Raw genomic sequence first — 15,402 nt, 5'->3', positions numbered from 1 at the left:
GTCAGCCTGGATTTTTGTGCTCGAGTCTCTGGAGTGGGGCTTGAACCCACGACGCTCTGACTCGGAGACGAGAGTGCTGCCCACTGAGCCACAGCTGACTCCTAAGAAGCAGTGACTCTCCTGCCGCAGCAGTAAAGTAGACGTAGAGATGCTTCCACTTATGGCAGAGTCCAAAACTAGGGGCCGTAAGTATAAGATAGTCACTAATAAATCCAATCGGGAATTCAGGAGAAACTTCTTTACCCAGAGAGTGGCGAGAATGTGGAACTCGCTACCACAGGGAGTGGTTGAGGCAAATAGCACAGATACATTTAAGAGGAGCCTAGATAAACACATGAGGGAGCAAGGATATGCTGATAGGGTGAGATAAAGAGGGGTGGGAGGAGGCTCATGTGGAGCAGAAACACTGGCACGGACCAGTTGGGCCGAATGGCCTGTTTCTGTGCTGTAAACACTTTGCAAAAAAACAAAGGTCTTAAGCTCTGGAATTCCCCCCCCCCCCCCCCCCCCCCACCCAAAACCTCTGTACCACTCTCTTCCTGTAAGACACTCCTTAAAACCTACCTGTTTGACCAAGCTTTTAGTCATAATATCTCCTTATGTGGCTCGGTGTCAAATTTTGTTTTATAATCGCTCCTGTGAAGCGCGTTGGGACGTTTTACTATATTAAAGGTGCTGTATAAATGGAAGAAGTTGTTAGACCCAACAGATAGGATTGGTAGAGGGCAAAGTAAATTAAACAAAACTATGTTGTCTGGAAATACATGACGAGCTGATGTTTTGAGATTTGCATTTATATTTTGTTTCTTGAGAATCATGCGTGTCGCACACTACTTTTTGAAGTGCAGTCGCTGTTTAGTGATGGATTAGCCAAACTGGGGTTTATAAGAACATAAGAAATAGGAGCAGGAGTCGGCCGTACGGCCCCTCGAGCCTGCTCCGCCGTACGGCCCCTCGAGCCTGCTCCGCCGTACGGCCCCTCGAGCCTGCTCCGCCGTACGGCCCCTCGAGCCTGCTCCGCCATTCAATAAGATCATGGCTGACCTTGGAACTCAACTCCACTTTCCCGCCCGATCCCCATATCCCTTGATTCCCCTAGAGTCCAAAAATCATCATATCTCTCGGCCTTGAATATACTCAACGACTGAGCCTCCACAGCCCTCTGGGGTAGAGAATTCCAAAGATTCACCACCCTCTGAGTGAAGAAATTCCTCCCCATCTTTGGTTGCGAGAACGTTTACAACAACGTCCCGAGTTGTGAGTCACATAGCGCTCCAAATCTGGTTCTCTGGATGCGGGCGTTGTTGGCAAGGCCGAGTTTATCGATCATTGTTTTACAACTGGGTGGTCGCTAGAGCCCCTTCAGAGGCCGTTGTAGTTGACTAAGGTAGTGTGGGACTGTGGCCCAGACCGGGTAAGGGCAGTGGGTTTCCTCTCCCTGAAGGGCATTTGTGAACCAGTTGGGTTTTTCTGACAATCCAACAGCTTTTTTGTGGTAATTTTCCTGATGGATCAAATTCATTTCCGCCACCTTTCTAAGGCGGGATTTGAACTCTTGATCTGGGGGATCCCAGGGCATTACCATGACACCTTGTACCCGCATCAACTGCAGTTTCCAGTCTCTCTTCCCTCTTCTCTCCTGCTCTCTATTATGTGTGGGATGCGAGGGGTTGGCGTGTGCATGCAATGGCGGGGGGAGATTTGGGATTGTGTGTCGCGAGGGAGGGGGAATTGATGTAGAAGGTTTTTATTAAATGTGTTTTTTTTTTCTCTCTATGTAATCTGGGGTAAATGCTTCGCTTTCTTTCAGACAATCTGGATACCCAGAACACTCCATATTCCAGCCTCCAGGAACTAACCACAGCTCCTGAAGATCAGCCATCACCATCTGTTTCACACCCTGCTCCTGTCCCCCACCTTCCTGATCCTGAAGAGACTTTCGGAAAGGAGAAGTCAGGGAGAGAACAAGAATCTCCTGCCAGTGTCCAGCGAGATGCGGAATCTCCCGCCAGTGTCCAGCGAGATGCGGAATCGCCCGCCAGTGTCCAGCGAGATACGGAATCGCCCGCCAGTGTCCAGCGAGATGCGGAATCTCCCGCCAGTGTCCAGCGAGATGCGGAATCTCCCGCCAGTATCCAGCGAGATGTGGAATCTCCCGCCAGTGTCCAGCGAGATGTGGAATCTCCCGCCAGTGTCCAGCGAGATGCGGAATCTCCCGCCAGTGTCCAGCGAGATGCGGAATCTCCCGCCAGTGTCCAGCGAGATGCGGAATCTCCCGCCAGTGTCCAGCGAGATGCGGACGGCAGAACCGCAAACCTAGCGGGCACTCGGAATGCTGAGGATGAAGGAGAGGCCAAAGTCACAAAGGACAGAGTGCCGAAAGAAAGGAATGGGGAACGCGGAGAGCGTGCGTTCAGTCCAAAGAGAGAGCGATTGGCGGGGGATGCCAAGGTGCCAGCCACTAGCAGGGCACTGAGCCCGCGCAAAGTTGATGGGAACAAAGCTCCAGGGCACAGGGAGCGGTCAGCTAGCCCAAGGAAGGCAGAGAGGAAAAGGAGAGAGAAACTGGAAGGATCGATGAGCCCGGGGAGGAGCGAGTTCAAGAACCGATCGGACAGCAACAAGGGCAGCTCCTGGGGCCTCGATGCAAAGGAACGGCCAACAACAGGAGGCCGGGGGCGATCGCGCAGTCCAAGGAAAGTCCTCGGGAAGGATAGAGAAAGAAGCAGAGAGGAGTTGGAGAGCACGGCTTGGGAGATGGTGGGTGGGAGATTAACCGAGAGCAGAGACGAGGGATCGTGTCCGGTTAAAACGGCTCATTCTAAACGAGCAAGTGAGCAAGCTGAAAGCCCACAGCGCGCACACTACAGCAGGGGGAAAGATCAGTCCCCCGCAAGGGCAGCCGGCAACGTGAACCATTCAGCTGTGGCCTCTCGCAAGTCTGGCGAGGCGGCAGGAAAGACTGGCGAAAGGGCCCAGCAAAAGAGACACAGGTTGCGGGCGGGGCAGGAGAAATTCAGCCCTCCCGAGACTGGCCAGGGAACAGGGCGCACCCTGCGAGACAGGACCTGCTCTCCAGCAACCGAGCAGCCCAGTGCTCCCAGCAAGAGTGGCGATCAAGCCAAGAGCCAGGAACAAAGGAAGGCAGAACAGGGCAGGGAGAGATCCGGTGAGGGAGGCAGCTCCACACAGCTCTCCAGCCCAGGGCCCAGAGCTGCACCCGCTGTGAGGAGGACACAGATCACCCCGGGTCCCTGGAAGAAACCAGATGCTCAGAGACCCGTGTAACAGAAAGCAAACTCCATTTATATATGTTAAATTATTTTTGTAAACTTTGGTTTCTGTTAAATGTCAGTTGCATCTTATTTAAAGTTCTGTCGTTCAGTTCTGAGGTTTTCTGCAGAGAAAGTTTGATTCTAAGTGAAGGGTTGCTCCGGTTACTCAGCTGTTGCACAGACTTGCCTGCTGCACGAAGGAATCTTGTGGTTTTTCAGAGGCTGTGGGGCTCTCCTCCGCCTGCTTTAGACTAATGGATTGTAAGTGTGTGTCATTTACACTTTATACTCCAGCACGTGTCCCATCCGATCACAGCGATGGTTTCACACTCCGGGTTCCCTGCTAATCCGCAGCTGGAAAATCGGAATCGCAGAGCGGCCGATCTCGTGCGTGTGAGCTGCAAAATTTCCCATCACGAAGTCCCTGCCTTTGTGACCTGCCTCGTGTCAGGCGAGGCGGCAAGGTGATGGTGCCTGTGTGTGTAACAGTGTTGGAGGCTGCTGAGCAGTGAGTATCTCACCATTTCTGCGCAGACCTGAAATCAATAGTTTAATAAACTAAAACTCCTCGTTCGTCAACCAGGGCAGCTATTCTTTGTTATTTGGGCCTTTTGCTTTTATTGTCCGCAAACCCTTTAGTCTTCGAAAGCCTGTCTCGCGTGCTCTCGCCATCTGGACTTAACCAGCTCCGTGTCTCACTACAGAGCACGATGCTCTTTGATGTTTTCTAACACCATGCACTAAAAATCTCTTGCTGTCGACTGGTGCGGTGTTCTGACCATAAGAGATTGAAGACCCCTCTCTCCCCTGCGAGTTTTGTCTTGTGTCTGCGGGCTCCTCTTACAGCCCTGATTGTAATCTGCTTTTCACAGGGTTCTGTAAACTCGTGTTCTGTGTGTCTCGCTGCTTAGACTGACTGATCGGATAGACTATTGATTTGTTTTAGGTGTAGTGATTCCAATGCATTTGTAAACCACACCTACAGTATTTCCGTGACATTCTGTTTTTAAAGAAACAAAACTATTTTTTAAATTTTACCTCTCCTGTGTCAGAGCTTCACCCTGTTCCAGTTTCATTGAGGGTGGGGGAATGGTTTATTTCTGTTTGATTCAACTAATTTCTGCTCTGTGGGAAACACTTTTTTGTATTTATAATAATTTAACTTTTTATCCGCTTATGGGATCTGGGCATCGCTGGCAAGGCCAGCATTTATTGCCCATCCCTAGTTACCCTTGAGAAGGTGGTGGACAATTGAGCGACTTGCTAGGCCATTTCAGAGGGCAGTTAAGAGTCTGGAGTCACATATAGGCTAGACCAGGGAAGGACGGCAGATTAAAGGTCATTAGTGAACCAGATGGGTTTCATGGTCACCATTACTGATACTAGCTTTTTTTTTAAATTCCAGATTTATTTAATTAACTGAATTTAAATTCCCCAGCTGCCGTGGTGGGATTTGAACTCATGTCTCTGGATCGTTAGTCCAGGCCTCTGGATTACTAGCCCAGTAACATTACCACTACACCGCCGTTCCCACTAGGTCTCTAATGGGATATTCCGGCCATGACCAGGGCGATGATGGAATGGGTAAATTGTTCATTGTCATTTTTTCCTCTTTCTCTGGAATGACCCCTCCTTCCTGTGAAGCCTCTTTGAACCCGCCCCATTGTCCCACTCCCGCCCTGCGAAGTGCATTCTCCGACCTCTAACTTAAATCATGTTGTTGAACTTTTTATATCTTTACTGCGTCACTTGTACTAACCTCCGGGGAGATGCGTTGCCGATAAGTGTTTGTAACCTGTTCACCTCCAGAGTGCTGTCCACCCTTCCTGCTAAGAGCCTGTATTAGATAGAAAGGAGACCCTGGACTGTGAGTGTGGCGCAGGCGGAATCTTATGACCACTTTACTGTTATATTGCAATATCCCATTAATCCCCAAAAGTTGAACAGCGGGAAACCGTGCTCGAGTGGTTTGAAATTCCTCGTGGTTCAGACACTGGTCAGCCCCAGCTTTCACTCCACGCTGTTGTCGATGTCTGCTTTTCTTTGTTGGTACAATAGATGTACACTCATTGCTCCACTCCCATCAGTAACATCCACAGCATCCTGTAGACTGTACAGTACTCACGGCACGGGAGCGTGGCCTTTGAGTAAAACTGAGCAAGCCGCGAGGGTGTCGGTTGTAAATTTTTATACTGTACAGTCTCTTTATAAATACTGTCATTAGGGAGAGATCTGTCAAACCCTCATATTTTTTTATGTATGACATGAATAATGCAATTCCCTGGTCCTGGTGTTGAGCTGTTGCACTGTAAAATAAACCTTAACTTTCAATCGCTATGTCTGTCTTTCGAAACTTGGTCAGATCGGGATTCATTTGCGCAGCCGTTTATTGAGCTGTCGCTGCTTGAAAGAAGTTGCGTTCCACTTCATTTAACTCTAATTCAGTGGGACATTAGTGTAATGTTAGTGCCTGCATCCTTGGGGTGTTTTACTATAAAGGCGCTATATAAATGCAAGTTGCATCAAAACCAGGTGGCTCTGTAATTGGGTTAGGATAACGAGAGGCTCATTTATCTGATGGGTAAGTGTTGCTGATCACTTGGCACTGATCTCTGCTGAGAATCTTTGTATGCCACCTGGCACTCGGTTAGTTGTCCTGGGTGCCCAGTCCCATGTAAATCAAGGGCAGATCCCTTCGAGGAAGTGACCCCCCACCCCCCCGCATCAGCCTACTCGTCCCTCTGGGGTCTTGACGCCGTGTAGTACAGCAGTGGATGTGGTTTGGATTTAAACTCCCTCAAATTACATATCCGACAGTTTCGGAGCGCCCCTGAACCGAATCTAGAAGTACCCATCGCCCTTTCAGCATTCATTGCTTTGGCTTCCCTCCACACACGCTGGGAAGGAGGATTTAATTCGGGTGAATCTGAATTTAAGTAATTCATGGGCTATGTTAATGGTCATTAATCAGTTTAAGGTGTTAAGTGGTCAAAGTCCCATGCTCAGTCGTTCCTACATCAAGTTCTGTTTAGTAGCGCACGCTCTCGCCTCTGCCTCAGAAGGTTGTGGGTTCCAGAGACTTGAGCACATAATGTAGGCTGACAATTCAGCTCAGTATTGAGGAAGTGCTGCACTGTCAGAGGTGCCGTCTTTCGAGACTAACTGAGTCGGCCCCCTCGGGTGGATGTAAGAATCCCACGATTTTGAAGAGCAGGGGGAGTTCTCCCCGGTGTCCTGGGGCCAATATTTATCCCTCAACCAACATCACTAAAAAACAGATTATCTGGTCATCATCACATTGCTATTTGTGGGAGCTTGCTGTGCGTAAATTGGCAGCAACGTTTCATAGAGTTATACAGCACAGAAAGAGGCCCTTTGGCCCATCACGTCCACGCCGGCCATCAGGCCCTGTCTATTCTAATCCCATTTTCCAGCACTCGGTCCGTAGCCTTGTATGCTATGGCGTTTCAAGTGCTCGTCCAAATGCTTCTTGAATGTTGTGAGGGTTCCTGCCTCTACCACCCTTTCAGGCAGTGAGTTCCAGATTCCAACCACCCTCTGGGTAAAAAAGTTTTTCCTCAAATCCCCTCAACCTCCTGCTCCTTACCTTGAAACTATGCCCCCTGGTTATTACATTACCTGGTTTCCTACATTACAACACTTAAAAAAATACTTCATTGACTGTGAAGTGCTTTGAGACATCCGGAGGTGGTGAAAAGCGCTATAGAAATACAAGTCTGTCTTTCAGTCGTTAATAGGTTTTTATATAAACCCCTTGAATCAAACAAAAGATACCAGCCTGAGGGTTGATAGAATGGAAGCTTTGCTTTATTTGGGAAGAAAAGCACAGTTGGCGTTTCGAAGTGGCAGATTTACACCCGCGGAGAGAGCGTTAAACAGAAGATTGAACGACAGCACAACCCCGACCAAGCCACTCGCAGCAACTGACTGCAAACGGCCAACCCGTGACGGTCACTCACTGATAAATAACATGATTTTAGCAGCAACTTCGGTCCTTGGATATAATATTTACAATGCCAGCAAACTTCCGCAGGTCACTTAATCTTCCACAGCTGGGAAAAGGGAGAGAAACAGACAATTAATTTAATACGATGTAAAATTAGATAACTGGTGCAGCATCTGAATTAAGAGGATGTGTAGGGTCAAATGTAGGGGGGGGTGAGGCAGAGTGTGGGGAAGGCTCCTCAGTCGAGACTGCCCGTGTCTTGTTACTCACCCGGAGGTTGAAGCCCAGTAGGTCGCTGATGACGCCAGACACCGCGGACAGAATGACCACACGGGTGATGTTGTACAGCAGTGGGTTCATGGTCAGTCCGTACAGCCTGAAAGGAGAGTCCAGCTCCTGTAGGACAAAGGACCCTCAGTCGGTGAGAACGCTGCTCCCAGCACAGTTACAGGCGCTCCACACCCCATCACTGCTGCACCTCAAGAATTAGGGGTGCTTTTTTTGGGGTCAGTTTGCTCACCCCTCCCTTGGCACTGCCCCTCCGACAGTGCGGCGCCCCCTCAGCGCTGCCCCTCCGACAGTGCGGCGCCCCCTCAGCGCTGCCCTTCCGACAGTGCGGCGCCCCCTCAGCGCTGCCCCTCCGACAGTGCGGCGCCCCCTCAGCGCTGCCCCTCCGACAGTGCGGCGTCCCCTCAGCGCTGCCCCTCCGACAGTGCGGCGCCCCCTCAGCGCTGCCCCTCCGACAGTGCGGCGCCCCCTCAGCGCTGCCCCTCCGACAGTGCGGCGCTCCCTCAGTACGGCGCTCCCTCTGGAGTGGGACTTTGAACCTACACCTCACTGAGAGGCGAGAGTGCTGACAGCCACGGCTGACTCCAGTAAGGTGGCTCAGGGATTGTAGCGAGCTACAGTGTGACCGAGTGGAGCAACAAAAATTCTACTCTTCTACCCCCTCTCCTCGAGTCCTTTTGAAATAAAGGATTAAAAACAAAAGGTGGAGGGCAGGGAATAAGGGTGAGAAATAGAGAGAGTGATAGAGTAAAGGAGTGAGTGAGGAAAAAGGGGAAGAGATGCAATGCGGGAGAGACAGAGGGACAGACAGAAAAAAAGAACTTCTCACCTTCAGTAACTTTGTGGCGAGTTTCAACACATTGTTGACGAGGGTGAGCTGCTCCTTCTTGTTGGGTTTTGTTTCCATTTTAAGATACAAGTTGATCTATTGAAGAACAAGAAGCAGTTTCAGCACAGACCATCACTCACTGCCACCAACTCCCCCCGAAGCAGAATGGATTTTGTTCTCAGTTTCCCAACACTTCCTGCAGATTTGCCCCAAGGATAAAAACAATTGAGGAATAATAAACCGTGGCATCTTTATTGGCAGCAGAATCAGCGTCCAGTATACATGGAGACTTATAGACTGCAAGAGGAAATAGGCTGGCGCAATGGGCGGACACAATTTAACGTAAAGTGCAAAGTGATACGTTTTGGTAGGAATAACGAGGAGAGGCAATATAAAGTAAAGGGTACAATCCTTTGAAGGTGGCAGGGCCGGTTGAGAAATCGGTTAAAAATGCTTATGGGATCCTGGGCTTCATAAATAGAGGCATAGAGTACAAAAGCAAGGAAGTTATAATGAAATAAAAATGAAATTTATGATGAACCTTTATAAAACACTGGTTTGATCTCAACTGGAGTATTGTCCAATTCTGGGCACCACACTTTAGGAAGGGTGTGAAGGCCTCTTAGTGAGGGTGCAGAAAAGATTTATGAGAATGGTTACAGGGACTTCAGTTACTTGGAGAAGCTGGGGTTGTTCGCCTTAGAGGTGCTCAAAATCATGAGGGGTCTAGACAGTAGATAGAAACTGTTCCCATTGGCGGAAGGGTCGAGAACCAGAGGACAGAGATTTAAGAAGATCGGCAGAAGAACCAAAGGCGACATGAGGAAAAACTTTTTTACGCAGCGAGTGGTTAGGATCTGGAATGCACTGCCTGAGAGGGTGGTGGAGGCAGATTCAATCACTGCTTTCAAAAGGGAGTTGGATAAGTACCTGAAGGAAATAAATTTGCAGGGCTACAGGGAAAGGGCGGGAGAGTGGGATTGGCTGAAGTGCTCTTGCAGAGAGCCGGCACGGGCTCGACGGGCCGAATGGTCTCCTGTGCTGTAACCATTCTATAGAAACTAGGAGCAGGAGTAGGCCCTTCGAGCCTGCTCCGCCATTCAATGAGATCAAGGCTGATCATCCAAACCCTAGCACCTGGTCCCTACACCGACAGCCATCCCAACCAAGCCCTAACCCCGTAACCCCACATATTTAATCCCCCCTAACTCTAAGGGCCAATTTTTTAATCATGGCCAATCAACCTAACCCGCACATCTTTGGACTGTGGGAGGAAACCGGAGCACCCGGAGGAAACCCACGCAAACACGGGGAGAATGTGCAAACTCCACACAGACAGTCACCCGAGGCCGGATTTGAACCCGGGTCCCTGGCGCTGTGAGGCAACAGTGCTAACCACTATGCCACCGTGCTGCCACTATGATTCTAGACATACCAGTTATCAAGATCCAGCAGTATTAGTGTCCCATCGACCTATTGGCACCCCAGTTAACAGACTGCCAATATACAGGCCCGGCACCTACCTGTTCAGTGAGTAATATGGAGACGTTGTTGTATTTCCTGCTGACCTCTGACCCCAGTGTGACCAGTCTCAGGAGGAAGATTGCCAGCGACACCCCCCAGATCAGCAGCTCCCAGTTGTACACGGAATCCAGGAAGCTCATGTGGCCGTGAAGGATCTGGGGATTGAGAAAACGAGTCGCGCATGCGTTAGGGCTGAACTTTAAAAGGCGAGCCGCTATTAAAGGGCGCTCTGTGCCAGCCCACCCTCACTGGTAACGAGATCCGAGCCCCGAACTCCCAGGGTAATCAACACCCCCCAGTAAACATAGAACTTGCATTTCTATAGCGCCAGTCACGACCACAGGACGTCCTGAAGCGCTTTACAGCCAATGAAATACTTTTGAAGTGTCGTCAATGTAGGAAACGCGGCAGCCAATTTGCGCACAGCAAGTTCCCACAAACAGCAATGTGATAATGACCAGATCATCTGTTTTTAGGTGTTGGTTGAGGGATAAATATTGGCCCAGGACACCGGGGGAGAACTTCCCTTCTCTTCCTCGAATAGTGGCCGTGGAAACTTTTACATCCACCTGAGAGGGCAGACGGGGCCTCGGTTTAACGTCTCATCCGAAAGACGGCACACCTCCAACAGTGCAGTACTCCCTCAGTACTGCCCTGGGCGTGTCGGACTGGATTATGGGCGCAAGTTCCTGGAGTGGGACTTGAACCCACGAGCTTCTGGCGCTCTATAAATGGAAGTTCTTTCTTTCTACGCGTTACTGCTTTAATTATTAAGGAGTTTACGCATTCCTGGTAACTTGGGCAGGGGGGATAACACATGGGGAGTTACAAGGATGTGACAGAGGGGTTCAAGTGAGATCAGAAGTTGCACAGCAGAGCTGACACTGATGGTCTGAAACTCACCCGACACACTACCTTTCCCTGAGAGACTGTAGGTCATTCGAGAAACAAGTTCAGAGTCTTACCTGAGCACAGCAGACAAAAGCGATGGACAGTGTGAGTAAGAACGCCGATGAAACAATGACATCAACCGAGCGCTGTGGGCCCCGCCTCTGTGATTGAGAGAAATAGAGGAAGGATGGAGAAAGAAAAAGAGATAGAGAGCAAGTGAAGCAGAGTGCCAGTAGAGAGAGTGCGTGAGCGAGCGAGACAAACAGCAAGCAAGAGAGTGAATGAGTGGCAGATCGAGTGAAAGGATGAGAGAGAGAGATGAAGAGAGAGACGTGTCAGACAGTTACACAGCTGCTATTTCATTACAGTTTGAAAGGCAATGATTCAGGTTTATGGGATGGCCACCCGAGTATTTCTCAGTGAATATCGGGTTTCTAAACCAGAAATGTTGGACTCTGGATTGGGGTCTGATGTTTCAGTTGAAGTAGTTTAATCTTGTTCTCACTCAGACATTCTGATCCCACAGTCTCCTGGACCACAGGGCAAGTCTAGGGAACGAGAGTAAACAAGACAAAATTCCCCAACTGCCCCCCACAGGCTCGTTGAATCTCGACACTTTCTGTTGGAGGAGGCCTGTTTAAATTGTGCTCTAAACAGATTCAGATTCATGCCATCCAGGACAAAGTAACCCGCTTGATTGGCGCCCCATCCAGCACCTTAAACATTCACTCCCTCCACCACTGGCGCACTGTGGCTGCAGTGTGTACCATCTACAAGATGCACTGCAGCAACTCACCAAGGCTTGTTCGGCAGCACCTCCCAAACCCGCGACCTCTTCCACCTAGAAGGACAAGGGCAGCAGGCGCCTGGGAACACCACCACCTCCAAGTTCCCCCCAAGTCAAACACCATCCAGACTTGGAAATATATCGCCGTTCCTTCATCGTCGCTGGGTCAAAATCCTGGTACTCCCTCCCTAACAGCACTGTGGGAGCACCTTCACCACACGGACTGCAGCGGTTCAAGAAGGCGGCTCACCACCACCTTTTCGAGGGCAACTAGGGATGGGCAATAAATGCTGGCCTTGCCAGCGACGCCCAGATCCCGAGGACAAATTTTTTAAAAACACCCCGCATTGAATTGTCAACTCCTGTGGTGATAGACACGCCCACATCACGCGGAGAGAATGACAGCAGTAGGTGCAGCACAGGCACGATAGGCTGAATGGCCTCCTCACAGAATGATGCAGCCCATCGTGCCTGTGCCAGCTCCTTGGTAGAGTTATCCAATTAGTCCCACTCCATAGCCCTGGAAATTTTATCCCATCAAGTGTTTATCCAATTCCTTTTAGAAAGTTACTATTAAATCTGCTTCCACCGCCCTTTCAGGCAGCACATTCCAGATCACAACAACTCGCTGTGTAAACATTTTTTTCCTCCTCTCGCCTCTGGTTCTTTTGCCAATTACCTTAAATCTGTGTCCTCTGGCTATCGCCCCTTCTCAAACTGGAAAGTTTCTCCCGATTTACTCGGCTTTCTGTGCTGTATCATTCTACGATTCTACGATAATCGCGCTTACCTTTAGGTAGGAGCGAAGCGACAGCCACATCTTAATGTTCTGCACCTTCTTCAGCCTAAAATGAGGGATCTTGGACTTGCGTGCCTTCCGAGCCGATGTCAGGTGACTGAAGAGCTTGGCGAACAGGAATCGCTGCGCAGAAATCAACGGACAGAGTGAGGCTTTACCCTTCTCCCAAAGAACTCACAACAAGAGAGAGTCTAACCACCACCCCTCGACATTCATACAGTCATAATGGCACAGAAGGAGACCATTCAGCCCATCGAGTCCGTGCTGGTCTCTGAAGAGCAATCCAGTCAGTCCCATTCCCCCGCTCTATCCCCGTAGCCCTGCAAGTTTATTTCCCTCAAGTGCCTACCCAGTCTCCCCTTGAAAACACTGAGTGTCTCCGCTTCCACCACTTCCGTCGGCAGCGAGTTCCAGGTCCTCACCACTCGCTGCATAAAAAAGATTTTCCTCACGTCCCCCCTGTATCTCTTGCCCAAAACCTTTAATCTGTGTCCCCTAGTCCTTGTACCATCAACTAGTGGGAACAGCCTTTCCCCGTCTAGCCTATCCAAACCCGTCATAATCATGTCCACCTCTATCAAATCACCCCTCAACCTCCTCTGCTCTAATAAAAACAAATCCAGCTTCTCCAGCCTGTCCTTGTAGCCAAGATCCCTCATCCCCAGAACCATTCTGGTAAATCTCCTCTGCACCCTCTCAAGGGCCTTCACATCCTTCCTAAAGTATGCTGACCAGAACTGGACGCAATACTTCAGTTATGGCCTGACCATCACTGAATCCCCCACCTGGACTTTTACATCCACCCGAGACAGCAGACGGGGCCTCGGTTTAACGTCTCATCCGAAAGACGGCGGAGGCGGGGCGAAGATGGGCGGCGTTCCAGAGGTGGAAATCGGCCGAGGACGTTAGGCCGAGTCTCTGCTGCCCGCTCACCTGCTTGTACGTTCTCTCCGCCACACACAGGACGAAGAAAAACATCCACATCAGACAGAACCGTTCCAACACGTTAATCAGCACCAGGGCGATGAGCGGTCCATCAGGCTTGGCACCGCAGGCCACCGTCAGTAGCTCGGCCATGGAGGACGAGGCCAGCTGCTCCAGCTCTTTCTGTTGGAACAGGCGGAATGCGAAGGGTAGCAGGGTGAGGACAGCAGTCACCAGGTAGCCCAGGATCCGGTAACCGTTCTGCTGCTCAAAGGTGCTGGCCTGTTGGGCAATCGATAGGAAATAAAACCCAGTGAGGAGGATCCGAGAGAGGCCGGGACACTCCCAACAGAAAAAGATACAGACAACGGGGCGGAAATTTACATGAAATCACCTCTCCCCCGAGCCCTTCCCCCCCTCTCTCTCAAAATAACAACAGAGAATGCTGGAAAAACTCAACAGGTCAGGCAACATCCCTTCCCCTCCCCCCTCACCCCTCTCTTTCCCCCCTCCCCTTCCCCTCCTCCTCTCCCTCACCCCCCTCTTCCCTCCCCTCCTTCACCCCCTCTTCAAAATCCCCACTTCACCCCCTTCCCTCCCCACTCCTCCAACCCCCTCCTCTCTCCCTCCCCCCCTCTCCTTCCCCTTCCCCCCACTCTCCCTCCCCTCCCCCCTCTCTCCCTCCCCTCCCCCCTCTCTCCCTCCCCTTCCCCCCTCTCCCTCCCCCCTCTCTCCCTCCCCCCATCCTTCCCCCTCTCGTCCCCCCTCCCTCTCTCCCCTCTTCTCTCCCTCCCCTCTCTCCCTCTTTCCCCCCCCTCTCCCTCTTCCCCCCCTCTCCCCTCCTCCCTTCCCTCTCTCTCTCTCCCCTCCTCTCCCCCTCCCCTTCCCCCTCACCTCTCTCTCTCCCTCCCCCTCTCCCCTCCTCTCCCTCCCCACTCCCCCAACCCCTCCCCTCTCCCTCCCCACTCCCCCAACCCCACCCCTCCTCTTCCCTCCCCCACCCCCTCCTCTCCCCCAACCCCCTCCTCTCCTCACCCCCAACCCCCCCTCCTCACCCCTCCCCCAACCCCTCCCCTCCCCCAACCCCCTCCCCAACCCCCTCCTCTCCCCCAACCCCCCTCCCCTCCCTCCCTCCCCTACCCCCCACTCCCCTCCCTCTCCTCCCTAACCCCCCTCCCCTCCCTCTCCTCCCCTAACCTCCTCCTCCCCTAACCCCCTCCCCTCCCTCTCCTCCCCTAACCCCCTCCCTCTCCTCCCCTAACCCCCCTCCCCTCCCTCTCCTCCCCTAACCCCCTCCCCTCCCTCTCCTCCCCTAACCTCCTCCTCCCCTAACCCCCTCCCCTCCCTCTCCTCCCCTAACCCCCTCCCCTCCCTCTCCTCCCCTAACCCCCTCCCCTCCCCTTTCTCCCCCCCTCCCCTTTCTTCTCTCCCTCCCCTCTCTCCCTCTTTCCCCCCCTCTCCTCTTCCCCCCCTCTCCCCTCCCCCCTCACCTCTCTCTCCCCTCCCCCTCCCCTCTTCACCCTCTCTTCCCTTCCCCCTCTTCCCTTCCCCACTTCACCCCTTCCCCTCTCCCTCCCCACTCCCCCAACCCCTCCCCTCTTCCCTCCCCACTCCCCCAACCCCCTCCTCTTCCCTCCCCCAACCCCCTCCTCTCCTCTCCCCCAACCCCCTCCTCTCCTCTCCCCCAACCCCCCTCCTCTCCTCTCCCCCAACCCCCCTCCTCTCCCTCCCCCAACCCCCTCCCCTCCCCCAACCCCCTACCCAACCCCCTCCTCTCCCCCAACCCCCTCCCCTCCCTCTCCTCCCCTACCCCCTCCCCTAACCCTCTCCTCCCCTAACCCCCTCCCTCTCCTCCCCTAACCCCCTCCCTCTCCTCCCCTAACCCCCCTCCCCTCCCTCTCCTGCCCCTAACCTCCTCCTCCCCTAACCCCTCCCCTCCCTCTCCTCCCTAACCCCCTCCCTCTCCTCCCCTAACCCCCTCCCTCTCCTCCCCTAACCCCCTCCCCTCCCTCTCCTCCCCTAACCCCCTCCCCTCCCCTTTCCTCCCCCCCCCCTCCCCTTTCTCCCCCCCTCCCTCTTCCCCCCTCCCCTCCCTCTTCCCCCCTCCCCTCCCTCTTC

The 15,402-nt window shown here is 52.4% G+C and overlaps 2 protein-coding genes across 4 annotated transcripts in view; one reads left to right on the top strand and one right to left on the bottom strand.

The window, feature by feature from the left end:
* The window catches only part of LOC147105000 (membrane-associated guanylate kinase, WW and PDZ domain-containing protein 3-like), a 136,201-nt gene extending 130,591 nt beyond the window's left edge, over positions 1 to 5,610 (top strand). The window contains exon 21 of the mRNA XM_086011774.1: positions 1,811 to 5,610. Coding sequence (XP_085867900.1) covers positions 1,811 to 3,288 — 1,478 coding nt within the window. The 3' untranslated portion in view covers positions 3,289 to 5,610. The remainder of the gene's footprint in view (positions 1 to 1,810) is intronic.
* Positions 5,611 to 7,085: 1,475 nt separating this feature from the next.
* The window catches only part of LOC147104999 (protein PHTF1-like), a 50,262-nt gene continuing 41,945 nt past the window's right edge, over positions 7,086 to 15,402 (bottom strand). For 2 of the 3 annotated variants that reach the window (XM_086010995.1, XM_086010997.1), the window contains 7 exons: positions 13,294 to 13,566; positions 12,352 to 12,483; positions 10,849 to 10,935; positions 9,883 to 10,038; positions 8,360 to 8,455; positions 7,513 to 7,638; positions 7,086 to 7,348 (listed from right to left, as the gene is read on the bottom strand). In XM_086010995.1, the coding sequence (XP_085867121.1) occupies positions 7,331 to 7,348; positions 7,513 to 7,638; positions 8,360 to 8,455; positions 9,883 to 10,038; positions 10,849 to 10,935; positions 12,352 to 12,483; positions 13,294 to 13,566 (888 nt within the window). In that variant the 3' untranslated portion in view covers positions 7,086 to 7,330. The remainder of the gene's footprint in view (positions 7,349 to 7,512; positions 7,639 to 8,359; positions 8,456 to 9,882; positions 10,039 to 10,848; positions 10,936 to 12,351; positions 12,484 to 13,293; positions 13,567 to 15,402) is intronic. The other variant, XM_086010996.1, reaches the window with a different exon arrangement.

The sequence above is a fragment of the Somniosus microcephalus genome, chromosome 18 (genome assembly GCF_052327205.1).
Source record: "Somniosus microcephalus isolate GS21.2 chromosome 18, FLI_Smic_1.0, whole genome shotgun sequence".
NCBI lineage: Eukaryota > Metazoa > Chordata > Chondrichthyes > Squaliformes > Somniosidae > Somniosus > Somniosus microcephalus.
The sequence above is the reverse complement of the archived record's forward strand: the minus strand, read 5'-3'. Positions and strand labels throughout refer to the sequence as shown.